Source organism: Cydia splendana, chromosome 15, assembly GCF_910591565.1.
Source record: "Cydia splendana chromosome 15, ilCydSple1.2, whole genome shotgun sequence".
Taxonomy (NCBI): domain Eukaryota; kingdom Metazoa; phylum Arthropoda; class Insecta; order Lepidoptera; family Tortricidae; genus Cydia; species Cydia splendana.
In genome coordinates, this window is record NC_085974.1 from 17656139 (window position 1) to 17668899 (window position 12761).

A 12761-nucleotide genomic window follows, 5' to 3' on the forward strand; every position below is an offset into this window, starting at 1 on the left:
AATAAAAGAATCTTTGGCAAATATTGTTGATTGGTTTGAAACTATTAACTTATCTACAAATATAAACAAAACAAAAATTGTACATTTTAGAAACATTAAAACCAACCCTCTAGAGCTTAATATTAGTTTGAACAATATAACAGTCTCTTTTGTCAATGAAACTAAATTTTTAGGGATATGGGTAGACGAAAATTTAAGTTGGAAAAAGCATGTTGATTCTCTTTGTAACAAGCTTAGCAGCTTCGCTTATGCACTTCGAGGACTGATACGGATTTCCACTAAAAAAGCTGCATTGCAATCATATTACGCATTTTTTCAGTCGAACATCATCTTTGGGTTGGCAATTTGGGGAAACTGTGTAGATATACAAAGATTGTTCGTATTGCAAAAAAAGTGCGTGCGTATTTTGAGTGGAGTTAGGTCAAATCGTGTGTCGTGTAGAGAATTATTTAAGCAATTAAGTCTACCCACCCTGTCAGCGCTGTATATAATGGAGCTCTGTAAGCTTGTACGGCGATATCCTGGCATATATCCGCTGAAAACCAATTTTAATAGTGATAGGCTCAATAAAATATTTGCTCATGACGTTCAGGCTCCTGTTGGTAAAACAGCAATGTTCTTGAGATGCCATAGGCATGTTGCGGCAAACATTTACAACGCCTTACCGACCGAAATTAAGTCTCTTTCGCCTACTAAATTCCTCCCTAGTCTAAAGAAATTACTTATTGAGCTGTGTCCGTATAGCCTTAACGCGTACTTTATAAAACTTAATGTAAGATAGAATGAATTGCATGCTTGCTATTATTTTAAATATTGTATTTTAATATATGCTACACCGATCTGGTAAAATTGTATTGAGACAATATGACATGTAAAATGGTACCATCTTATGTAAACATACAATTTATGGCAAATAAATAAATGAGATGAAATGAAATCTTGATGGAAACACTGATTTCGGTATATGTACCTATTTATTGATAACGAAGGTATATGAGTACTAGCTAGAAGCACGTATAAACGTAAACTAATTCATAAATCGATGTAAGAGGTCAATATGGCTAATTCCCTCACAGGGTCTATTCCGTCCACTAATTGGCGTTTTTCTCGAACAACGAACAACATTGATAATTTCGTCAACAAAGCAGCGATTGCTTTTAGTTTCAGCAATCAAAAGCAAATGGTTTTTTTCCTACGATTGATCAAAGAAATATACGCTCGCAGACGGAATAGTTCCTATGACGGAATTGTTCCTATGACGGAATTAGCCACATCATCGCAAGCAATGTACCTACTGATAGTCCGTGGCGCTCACGACAAAAAAGTGTGATAGGTATATGGCAAATGATGATGATGGAATTTCCTTTTGCAGAGTTGCTCCTTTTGACTCACAGATTGATTTAGGAAGGGGAGCCAACCGGATTTTTGATGCAAAATTTTGACTTATGGGGGGGTGCCCCCGAAAATTTGTAAAAAAAAATTGTTTAGCTATGTGTGCAAATTTGGTATCATTTTCGGGTAAATCAAGGATGCTAAATTCATTTCTGATATTTAAATTATACGGTTTCATATAAATAATTAGAAAAAAATTAAAAATAACTTTTTTCTATTTTATGTTTTTCCGAACAAATGCCAATTTTTTTCTTATTTTTATATATACTTACACAAAAAAATAAAAATTTCATGAAAAAGCCCTACTATTTCAATTTTACAGATTCCCAATTCTACATCATTTCAATTTTGCAGAATCTTAATTCTACATGTTCACAATTCTACAGATTCCCAATTCTACATAATACAAACGTAATAACATAATACATATTCTCAATTCTACAGATTCCCAATTCTACAGATTGTCAGCACTTCAGACAATAATGTATTTACTACAATAATAAATGTAACACAGCATTAGCACGGTCATATCTAAAAACATGTATACAATTTTCAATTTTATATATATTAATATATGGGAGACATATAAAAACTGAAAAATGCGCGTTTTCCCAGTGCTTGGACCTAGCTAGATCAATTTATTGCCCCCGAAAACCCCCATATAGCAAACTTCATCGAAATCGTTAGACCCGTTTCCGAGATCCCTAAAATATAGGAATCCCTATATATAAATAAACATATAAATAAATAAATAAACAAGAATTGCTCGTTTAACGGTATAATAAATATTATTATAATAGCACCTTTCTCTTGGAAGATAAAAATATGATAAGATATAGTTGGTCAAACCAATTTGTCAGTCAGTAAGAACCAGGAAAACTATACTCATCCTTTTCTTTTGGATACTGTATAGATGAAAAACTGTGGAATTAAGAATCTGTAGAATTGGGAACCTGTATAATTGGTTATCTGTTAAATTGGGAATCTGTAGAATTGGGAACCTGTATAATTGGTCATCTGTTAAACTGGGAATCTGTATTAGATTAGAGAATCTGTAGAATTGGGAACCTGTATAATTGGTTATCTGTTAAATTGGGAATCCGTAAATTAGAGAATCTGTAGAATTGGGAATCTGTAGACATGGGCCTAAACCATAAAACGGTTATTAAATGTTATTGAAATTAGTCGAGAAGGAACTCTAGGATTCGGAAAAAACTCAACCCCCTCGAACTCGAGAAATCAACTCCGTGAGTTTAGGACAATTTGATTTAAGTAATTCTAATTGATCTCATCTGGGTATCAGTTTAATCTGTAATGAAGCAAAAATTAAAAACAAAATCTTTTCTAGATTCGAGAATTCTGGTGTTTCGAGAAATGTAAAAGTTCGAGAAACCGATTCTCCTAGTAGGTATAGGTAGGCAGGTACTGATGTGGCCTGATTTCGGAAAGTTTCCAAAATTGGGAAAGTTCCACATGGAAAAATTCCAGAAACTTCACAATTTCAGATTTCCTGAAAGACATTTCCCTGAAATTCTCACAACTTGTTTGTTAATCGTATGAATTAATCGATAAACGAATGCATTTATAACACGATCTAGATATTTAGTAGGAATTTCATACAGAGGCATAAGCGTGCAACGTACCTCTAACTACAAGGAATAATTTTGTTTAGGTAAGTACCTTATTTTTAACCGACTTCAATTTCATAGAAGGAGGAGGTTCTGTATTCGGTTGTGGCTATTTTTTTTTTTCTATGTACGTTCACCGATTACTCCGACATCCGTAGTCCGATTTGAGTAATTCTTTTTTTGTTTGAAAGGAGCTACCTCCGAGTTGGTCCCATTTTAATTTGGTTCTGTTCTGATGATGGGATCCATGAGGAATTGAGGGAACTCCTCAATTTTTAAAGGCACATGCATGGTGTTTTGGGCGTTTTCTTAAGCAACTCGAGCATTTTCTCCCGAAAACCACTAATTTGATGAAGTAGACCTGATGATGATGATTATTTTGATGATAATGATGATGATTATTTTGATGATAATGATGATGATTTCTTTAAATGTAAGTATGTTCACCGATTACTCCGGCACCTGTGATCCGATTTGAGTAATTCTTTTTTTGTTTGGAAGAAGTTACCTCCAAGGTGTTTCCGTATTATTTTTGGTTCTGGTCTGATGATGGAATCCATGAGGAATTGAGGGAACTCCTCAATTTTTAAAGGCACGTGTTAAGTGATTTCGGGGTTTTCTAAAGTAACTCGAGCATTTGCTTCCGAAAACCACCAATTTGATGTACTGCAACTGTAGCCTTACCACGAGTTTGACATTGACATATTCGCTAACGTCTTATGCATCTAAATGTAACTTTTTATGCATCTCGCTCACACTAAGGTTAGTACGAGCGAGATGCATAGGAAGTAAGTTACACACATGCTAGCGAATATATCAATGTCAAACTCGTGGTAAGCTGGTAAGGCTACTGATCAGGGGTTAGGGTTAGGAGTTAAGGGGTCAGAGATTAACGGGTCGGGGAATGGCGGTTGAAGGGTTGCTGGTTCAGGATCGAGGGGTTCCTGGATCAGGGGTTGATGTGCGGTGAGGTTGAGTGATCGGGGGGCTGAGGGATTGGGTCAGTGGCGGGGCGGGCGGATGGATTTAGTTGACAGGAATTATAATTTCCCAGACGGACTCGAGAAAATTCCTGGTTCAGGGTCGAGGGGTTCCTGGATCAGGGGTTGATGCGCTGTGAGGTTGAGTGATCGGGGCGTTGAGGGATTGGGCCAGTGGCGGGGCGGAGGATGGATTTAGTGTAGTAGTGACAGGAATTATAATTTCCCAGACGGACTCGAGAAAATTCCTGATTACATACATATTTATTAAAGTAATAGGTACACAAATTTAGTGTTAAACATGATCTTGTTTTTCATTCATGCGTCGCGCTCTTAACAATGCGTTAAAACTAAAAATGGAAAAATAAAAACTTTTTACAAAAAAAAGCAAACCGACTTCAAAAAGGATGAAATAAAATATTATCCTTTTTGAAGTCTATGCGTTACCAACTGATATGTTTGAAGTCGGTGCCAAGCCAAGTAGTAACAATACCAGTCAAAATAATCAGCTTTATGGCTATAAATCCCATTAGAACTGCACTAATAACTATTACAAATGTGTAAGTAATTTTGTCTGCCTCTTTGTCGCCTTTTCAAGGCTAAACAACTGAACCGCTTTAGGTGAAATTTGGCAAGAAGGTAAATTTTGAAATGTAGTCCTCTGGATAAGGGACGGGAAATTACTCAGTCCCAATCTCACACTTGCGTGCTATAGACTGTTCGAGCATTAGTAAGAAATGCTCTTTAAAAAATACGACGAAAAAAAATGCATTGGATTTCCACTAATGTGCCGACAAACATGGTACAGACTGCGCCAAGAAGGTTTGATCGTGTGTTCTGAGGTGTGTTCTTAAGCCTCCTCCACACTCGTGCGCGAATCGCGGCGCAAAGCCGCGAACGCGAGTGTGGAGTCCTGAACGCAGACCTGCGAAATCGACTCCACACTCGCGTTCGCGGCTTCGCCCGCGATTCACGCGCATAGTCTGGAGGGGGCTTTAGATACAATCGACGTCAAAGATATATTTACACTTTTGCACCTTACTCCTTTGTAATAAGGCGAAAAGTGTAAACATATTTTTAACGTCGACTGTACCTACAGCCTACAGAAAGTACGTTCATTGTCGTCGTGTAAGGCAATCCAACGTAGGTACATCCTTATCGAATCGCACCAAAATCATGGTATGCTTCAAAATTTGGCTTGGCACCGACTTCAAACATATCAGTTAACACTAATAGACACACACATAGACTTCAAAAAGGATAATATTTTATTTCATCCTTTTTGAAGTCGGTTTGCTTTTTTTTGTAAAAAGTTTTTATTGTATAATAAAATGTGATCATACGACTCGTCACTCGATACGCATCAGAGTATTATATTCTTTGATACGCATACTAGAATGTAAAGAAATATGGATAACGTGTTTTACTCTGATCGAAATAGGTCTATTTATATTAATTGAATAAAGAATTAAATATTTTTATTTTTATACTTTCACTGTGTAATTATTCACCCAATACACGGCCCTTTATCCTCAAATATTATCAAATTCAGTAAACATTAGTATGTAATGTAGGTACAATAACAATGTAGCGTTTTAAGTATTTCAAGATCAAGATACAGTAAAATAAATGCAATAAGTACATACATCGTAAAGCAAAACAGAAACAAAAATAAATGAATAGGACAAGAAATAAAATAAAAAGCGGAGAAAAAACATGCAAAAGAGTCTCTCCGGCGGGGAATCGAACCCCGGTCTCCCGCGTGACAGGCGGGGATACTTACCACTATACTACCGAAGATATAGCTGTAATTTTGAAATTAAGCTTTAGCTCTTTTATAAGTATTTAGTGACAATAAAAATTCATAACACTTTGTGATAAACACGATAAATATTACTGAAATAGTAAAATAAAAGCTACAATTTAAACAGTATACAATTGCAGCTTGCAAGCGGATAGAATTTATCAAAATACAGACAAATTAATGAAGTAGGTAGGGCATCATAATTTGGAAAGCAAAAAATGCAACTTGTTGTGGGACCGGACCGGTTTCGAAACGTCACCTTATCTGTCAAATCAAACAGAAATGACGCCGACTCCGTGTCGAGTCGAAGTTTTAAATTTTATACAGACATAGCCACAAATATGAGTGAAAAATTAAAAGAATTACGGGAGCGCTCTCAAAAGAGAAAGAAACTTTTAGCACAAACTGTACGTGAACTATATAACCTCTAAATATTTTTGGTGGACTATGGGTGAACTTTAGTCGGTAATTCTGGGTTCCAGCTTGGTGTTTCGAGTGTGAGTGAGCTAAGGCAGGCTCTAGGGACCTCTAGCGATGTGCCGGCGAAGAAGCAGGCGGTGTCGGAGGGCACGGAGGACAAGCCAACCAGCAAGGAACAGCCGGATGGACTGGTGTACACAGACTCTTCCACTTTTCTTAAGGTTTGTGAAGTGTATATGGATAAAGATATACCCCCTTATTCATAAACGTTTACTAAAGTTGACAAGCCGATAATAATCGTTTGTCCCTTTCCGACGTATTGGTATGATGGAAAGGGACAAACGATTATCATCGGCTTGTCAACTTTAGTAAACGTTTATGAATAAGGGGGATAGTGTATATTGTTCGATTGGAGATTATAATAATCAAACTGTATCATAAAGTAAGTAAATGCCAATTTTTTTTTGAAAAATGCATTTTCTGCTTAGATAATAAAATAAAAATAAAAATAGCCTTTAATACTGAAGTTTTGTAACATTAATATTCTATCTACTTAAAAATATAACTTATCACTATACAATTATATATTACTATTTTCTAGTTTCCATCGACAACTTCAGCTTGTCCTCCGACATAGGCCTCTTCCAAGTCCTTCCAGGTACCGCGGTCTCTGGCTCTGCTTAGATAGGTAGTACAAAATTGTATGTGACTTATCTGGAACTGAAACTAAAATAACCCTAAAACACTCCCTACAAGGAAACACTTAATTGTGAGCAAACAAGCAATGTCTTTTGTACACTGACATTCATTCATTAATTTAAAACATTCTTAGATAGAACAAATCTATTAATAAGTGGTATGCATTGGTCTGTTTTACCTCAAAATACATACAATGAGTGAAGATATATAGCCAGGATAGTGATACTAGTGATAGTCAATAACATGTGAAAGGCACAGGGACAATAGGGACAGATATGGCGCGCCGCGGGATACTTGCTATGGAAGAAATGACCATGGCACAGATTTTACCCTTTTTTGCTGTTCAGATCCCTCGGCAATATCACTATCACTATATATTACTACTATATATCTGTAAATATTATGTAAACCTGTGTAATAAAGTGATTACTACTACTACTACCTATTTCATTACAAATTATACTGCTATAGTATATATGGTATACAGGGCAACTCTATATTTACACTATACACCTGAAAATTATACATCTGTTAATGATTTTTTTCTTTATAAGCTTTTAAGGTTTTGGTAGGAGTCTGCCCTAGTAAATATATTCTATTTTCCCTTTGAATTTTTTCACGGCCTTTGTCATTGACGAAAAAAATTAAATATAATAAAACTGGACAAGTGCGAGTCGGACTCGCCCACCAAGGGTTCCATACTTTTTAGTATTTGTTGTTATAGTGGCAACAAAAATACATCATCTGTGAAAATTTCAACTATAGCTATCACGGTTCATGAGATACAGCCTGGTGACAGACAGACAGACAGCGGAGTCTTAGTAATATGGTCCCATTTGTACCCTTTGGGTACAGAACCCTAAAAACGATAAATTTGCAAAGGCGAGAGTATACATGTACCTATTAACAACCCCCTACAGGGCACCCAGTCCTCCAACCCCCACAACGACTACTGCCAGCACTTCGTAGACACCGGCCAGCGGCCACAGAACTTCATCCGAGACGTGGGGCTCGCAGACCGCTTCGAGGAGTACCCGAAGCTGAGGGAACTGATCAAGTTGAAAGATGACTTGATCGCTCAGACTGCGACGCCGCCTATGTACTTGAAGTGTGATTTGAAGGTATGTAACCTCAAGTATATAAATACCAATTCAAAGACTCACTGCATTAAGCAATATGGTTGATAACAAATAATGTTACAACAACCATATCCTAAAATCAAATTAGATTTGGTTTGAAGTCTTGAGTCTAAACTAGAAGAACTCAACTCAATTTCATGAAACTGTGATTTAATGTGTTTACAATCTTTTTGTGTTGTGAATTTAGTCCTTCTTTAGCAAAACTTAAAACTAGGGCTCCCAATAACCGTGCTACACGCCAACCCGTGCGTCCGTGTTCTTAGCCCCGGCGGTGCTAAGCGTCCGAAATACACGAACCCGTCAAAGTCCGTGTCCGTGTAGTGCGTTCGGCTCCGGATTCGCGTTCGGCTCCGGATCTAGTTGTTGTTCTGTTTTTTTTTTCGTTTTGCTTGTTAGGGGCTGTCCATAAATTACGTCATCGATTTTTGACGATTTTGGACCCCCCCCCCCTATAATCATCCAAAAATCATGCATCAAATGACCCCATTTCCTCCTACTTCATGCTACCGTCATCCGATGTCCAGACCCCCCCCCCCCTAATTTGAAATGACGTAATTTATGAATAGCCCCTTATTGGTAATGTGTTATCTTTCGTTATATTATAAACTTTTCATTCTTTGCTCTTATAAAGAACGCGTCCTATCGTCACTATACGTCCCTTGTATCCGTGGATCCGGACACACGGGTAACACGGGTACACCGGTACACGGACCTTAATTACACGGACCCTAATTACCCGTTCTGAACGGGCCACAAATCCGGTTTCGTGTAACACGAGAACGGGGCCACGAAACCCGGACGCTACCGCAAGCCCTACTCAAAACTACTTGAGTTCTTTAATGGATACATCATCAATTTTGATAGTTTTACCTAAATTTGAGCAATTATTGATATTGTTTGAAAATGACAAAATGTTGTATCTGAAGATACTGTGTGTTATGTTGCAGACATTTGACTTAAAGCAGATGGGCAGCAAGTTTGACGTGGTACTAGTGGAGCCTCCATTAGGCGCAGGCTGGCGTTGGCCTGACGTACTTGCCTTGGATCTGCAGCAGATAGCCCAGCCTCGGTCATTCGTGTTCCTCTGGTGCGGGAGCTCGGAAGGTGCTTATTTTTCTATTTTTAGCTATGGACTTAACTTTATGCTTTAAAACCTAGCTACGATACATGCATGATAAGAGCAGAGGGCCAGAGGGCATAGGAGGCCTCTGTTTATTGGCGGGAAAAGTAAATAAATAAATATTGGGGACATCTTACACAGATCGACCTAGCCCCACCAAACCAAGCATGGCTTGTACTATGAGTACTAGGTGACGATATGAACATACTTATATAGATAAATACATACTTATATACATAGAAAACAACCATGACTCAGGAACAAATATCTGTGTTCATCACATAAATAAATGCCCTTACCAGGATTCGAACCCAGGACCATCGGCTTCGCAGGCAGAGTCACTACCCATTAGGCCAGACCGGTCGTCGTGTATATGCTATTCTTAGTTATTTTTAAACTGGTTGACATATTGAGACCACACCCACTGGCAGTTTGTTTGCCTCACTACTCAGGTTCTCTAGGAAGTGTATATAAGGGGTGCTGTTTATGTTTTTGTCTCCTTTACTCACATTAAAAATCTTCCAGGACTGGACATGGGTCGCGAATGCCTCAAGAAATGGGGCTTCCGCCGCTGCGAGGACATCTGCTGGATCAAAACCAACATCAACAACCCCGGGCACTCCAAGAACCTAGAACACAATGCTGTGTTCCAACGCACCAAGGAACACTGCCTCATGGGCATCAAAGGGACAGTCCGGAGGTCTTCGGACGGAGACTTTATTCATGCTAATGTGGATATTGATCTGATTATATCTGAGGACCCGGAGTTTGGGAGTACGGAGAAGCCTATTGAGATATTTCATATTATGGAGCATTTCTGTTTGGGGCGGAGAAGGTATGTTTGTTTATTTAAAATTTCTGTTGCACAAATTTTACGCCATAGTGTCTAGTGGCAACCACACATTGCGTTTTGGCATTTTTTATTTCCTGATTATTAATTTCACAATTAGTACTTAATTTGTACTTACTTGAAATAAATTGTACCTGTATAGTTTGGGAGTACAAGCCAAATGAAGTTGAGGTTGCTGAAGAACATTTCTGTAATAACCCTTGCCGAGTTCCAACTTATTTTTCCAGCAAACGAGAGGATGGATAAAATTATAGTAACAATATTATTCCTAATAAACTTTAATTAGTTTAATACCTGGTAATTGCCAGGAAATTCGCAAATTATGCCATCTGTCTGCACAGAATTAAATTGGTTGTATTGTGGTATCATGAAGCGAAATGGCTTTTTAATTAATTTTGTCAAACGCATAATATAGGATAATATTATGCTTTTGGCAGGCGCTCATAGGGGTAAGGGTAAGCATAAGAAGTTTACTTTTTTTATTCCATGACTGTAGCAAACAAGCATGCAAACTTCTTATAACAATATTAATTTGTTATTTATAACAAATCAACTCAACTGACGAATTATTATAAAGATCAAAAAAGATATTGGTGCCATTGAAGAAGTTTAATACTTCTAGCGGTAGATGTCGTAACCAGCGGTTTCCAAAGGCTTCTAAAAGGTCTCCCGCGAACATTTAAAGGTTTCCTTATCTGTCTCTCTCTCTCACTTGAATATGTAATAGCCGTAGCACACTACCGCACCGCACCGCGACCTTGGCACGCCACACCCATAAGTGAGAGCGAGAAAGAAATATCTCTTTCTCGCTCTCACTTTTGGATGCGGCGCAACGTGACCTTGGTGCGGTGCGGTAGTGTGTTACGGCTATAAGAACAATAAATCAGATAGTGAAATTTCGATTTTCGTGGTAGGCTCAAAGAGTTTTTTTCTTTCCTAATCCGTAATGTTTATCTGATCTATTATTATTTCCCTCAGAATCCACCTATTCGGTCGCGACTCGACCATCCGGCCGGGCTGGGTGACGGTGGGCCACGAGCTGACCAACTCCAACTTCAACGCGGAGTTGTACGCGGCCAACTTCGCGGAGGGGCGCGACTCCACGGGCTGCACGGAGCGCATCGAGGCGCTGCGCCCCAAGAGTCCGCCCAACACCAACAAGGCGAGGCCGAGGGGCCGCGGCGGCTTCCGGGGCCGGGGCCGCGGCCGCCCGGCCTTGTAGGACCGACACTAACTGACGAAAATATACACAGAGTAGAAAAATAAAATTAGTGCCGTACCATCGCCCGCACTGTTAACTGACAGTTCGTAAACCTTATTACAAAAGGCATTAGGTCCACTGATGGGCAATTTGTTGCTGTTTGTTCAAAATAATAAAATCAGAGACATACAATTATAAATGAGACTAACAATTGTCAACGACGTTGCCTTTTTGTGTGTTACAACTGACAATTCACTGTACGGCTACCAACAGTTTTGACATTGACAGATACGCTCGCGTCTAAGTAACTTACTTTCTATGCATCTCGCTCGTACTCGCATATTAGTGCAAGCGAGATGTATAGAAAGTAAGTTACGTAGACGCGAGCGCATCTGTCAATGTCAAAACTGGTGGTAGCCGTACTGTTGCTAAAGCGAGTACCGAAGTGTCAGGGTTAAAACAAGCTAAGGTGGCTGCGATTTTGATAGCCCAGTATGCAAGTGTTATTTTAAACGTCAAACTTCTAGAGTTAGACCAAGAAAAGTCTGCAACGATTTTGATAGCATAATACGCAGTGCAAGTGTTATTTATACGTCACAATTTCATAGAAGTTTCACGTTTGAAATAACACTTGCACCGTCTGGGCTATCAAAATCGCTGCCAACTTAGCTTGGTCTAACTCTACGACGACTCTATTTGACAGAAAAATAACAATGATAAGTGAAATATATCTTCATACAAGTTGTATCTCATCATTATAGTACGAGGGTCGCACTGAAAGATTCGAGAATGGGACACTTAGAAATAACATAATAGAAAGAGGCATATAATTTATAAACATGTAACTCTTTATAAAACTTTTAAGGTATATTCCATTTGGTTGTCATTTGTATTTAAGAATTACTGGCAATTTGAAAATTGTATGTCGAACATTATTTGAATTTTTGGCCAAGTGATTTTTCGGATCATATTTTTAAACGGTTTTCAATATGCCCTCAGCGAACAAATAAAAGTTACAATGGGCTTCTGTTATTTTTTTATGAACTAGAGTTCATCGTACGCTTGTTTGCAGTTAAAATTAAATATGAAAGTCACTTTCATTTTATCCCATGGGTGATTTTAAAGAAGCATGTCATTCCAAAGCGACGTCAAAAATTAAAATCGCATTTGTGCTGTTAATTAAAAATACTGCCAAAAAAGTTGCATATCGGCAGATTTCGACATTCCTAAATATTCATATGACAACAGTAAAACAATCTTTTATATATATATATATATGTAAAAAAAACTTCAATTCCGTTGGCTACTCCACGAATTTCATACAAAACCACTAAGGCCCCAAAATCGCCATACAAAAAGGACTTTGGGATTATGAGCCGTGTGCATTACAGAATGATTACTTTCAAAAGAAAATTTATATGCGTGGTCAGTTTGAGTTTAAGTATGCATTAAAATAAAGATTGACTGTCTAGATGCGACAGTTTTCTCTATTCCAGAATCTTTCAGTGCGACCCTCGTAGACGGCGCT

The 12761-nt window shown here is 38.1% G+C and overlaps 1 protein-coding gene and 1 non-coding gene across 2 annotated transcripts; one reads left to right on the forward strand and one right to left on the reverse strand.

The window, feature by feature from the left end:
• Nucleotides 1–5728: 5728 nt before the first annotated feature.
• Trnad-guc (transfer RNA aspartic acid (anticodon GUC)) lies at nt 5729–5800 on the reverse strand. Its single transcript has one exon. It is a non-coding gene; the product is annotated as a tRNA-Asp (tRNA).
• Nucleotides 5801–6028: 228 nt separating this feature from the next.
• LOC134797727 (N6-adenosine-methyltransferase non-catalytic subunit) lies at nt 6029–11511 on the forward strand. Its single transcript, XM_063770077.1, has 6 exons — nt 6029–6211; nt 6287–6445; nt 7844–8044; nt 9010–9166; nt 9708–10017; nt 11011–11511. The coding sequence occupies exons 1-6, from the start codon at nt 6146–6148 to the stop codon at nt 11252–11254; spliced, it is 1137 nt and encodes a 378-aa protein (XP_063626147.1). The 5' UTR covers nt 6029–6145; the 3' UTR covers nt 11255–11511.
• Nucleotides 11512–12761: the final 1250 nt, after the last annotated feature.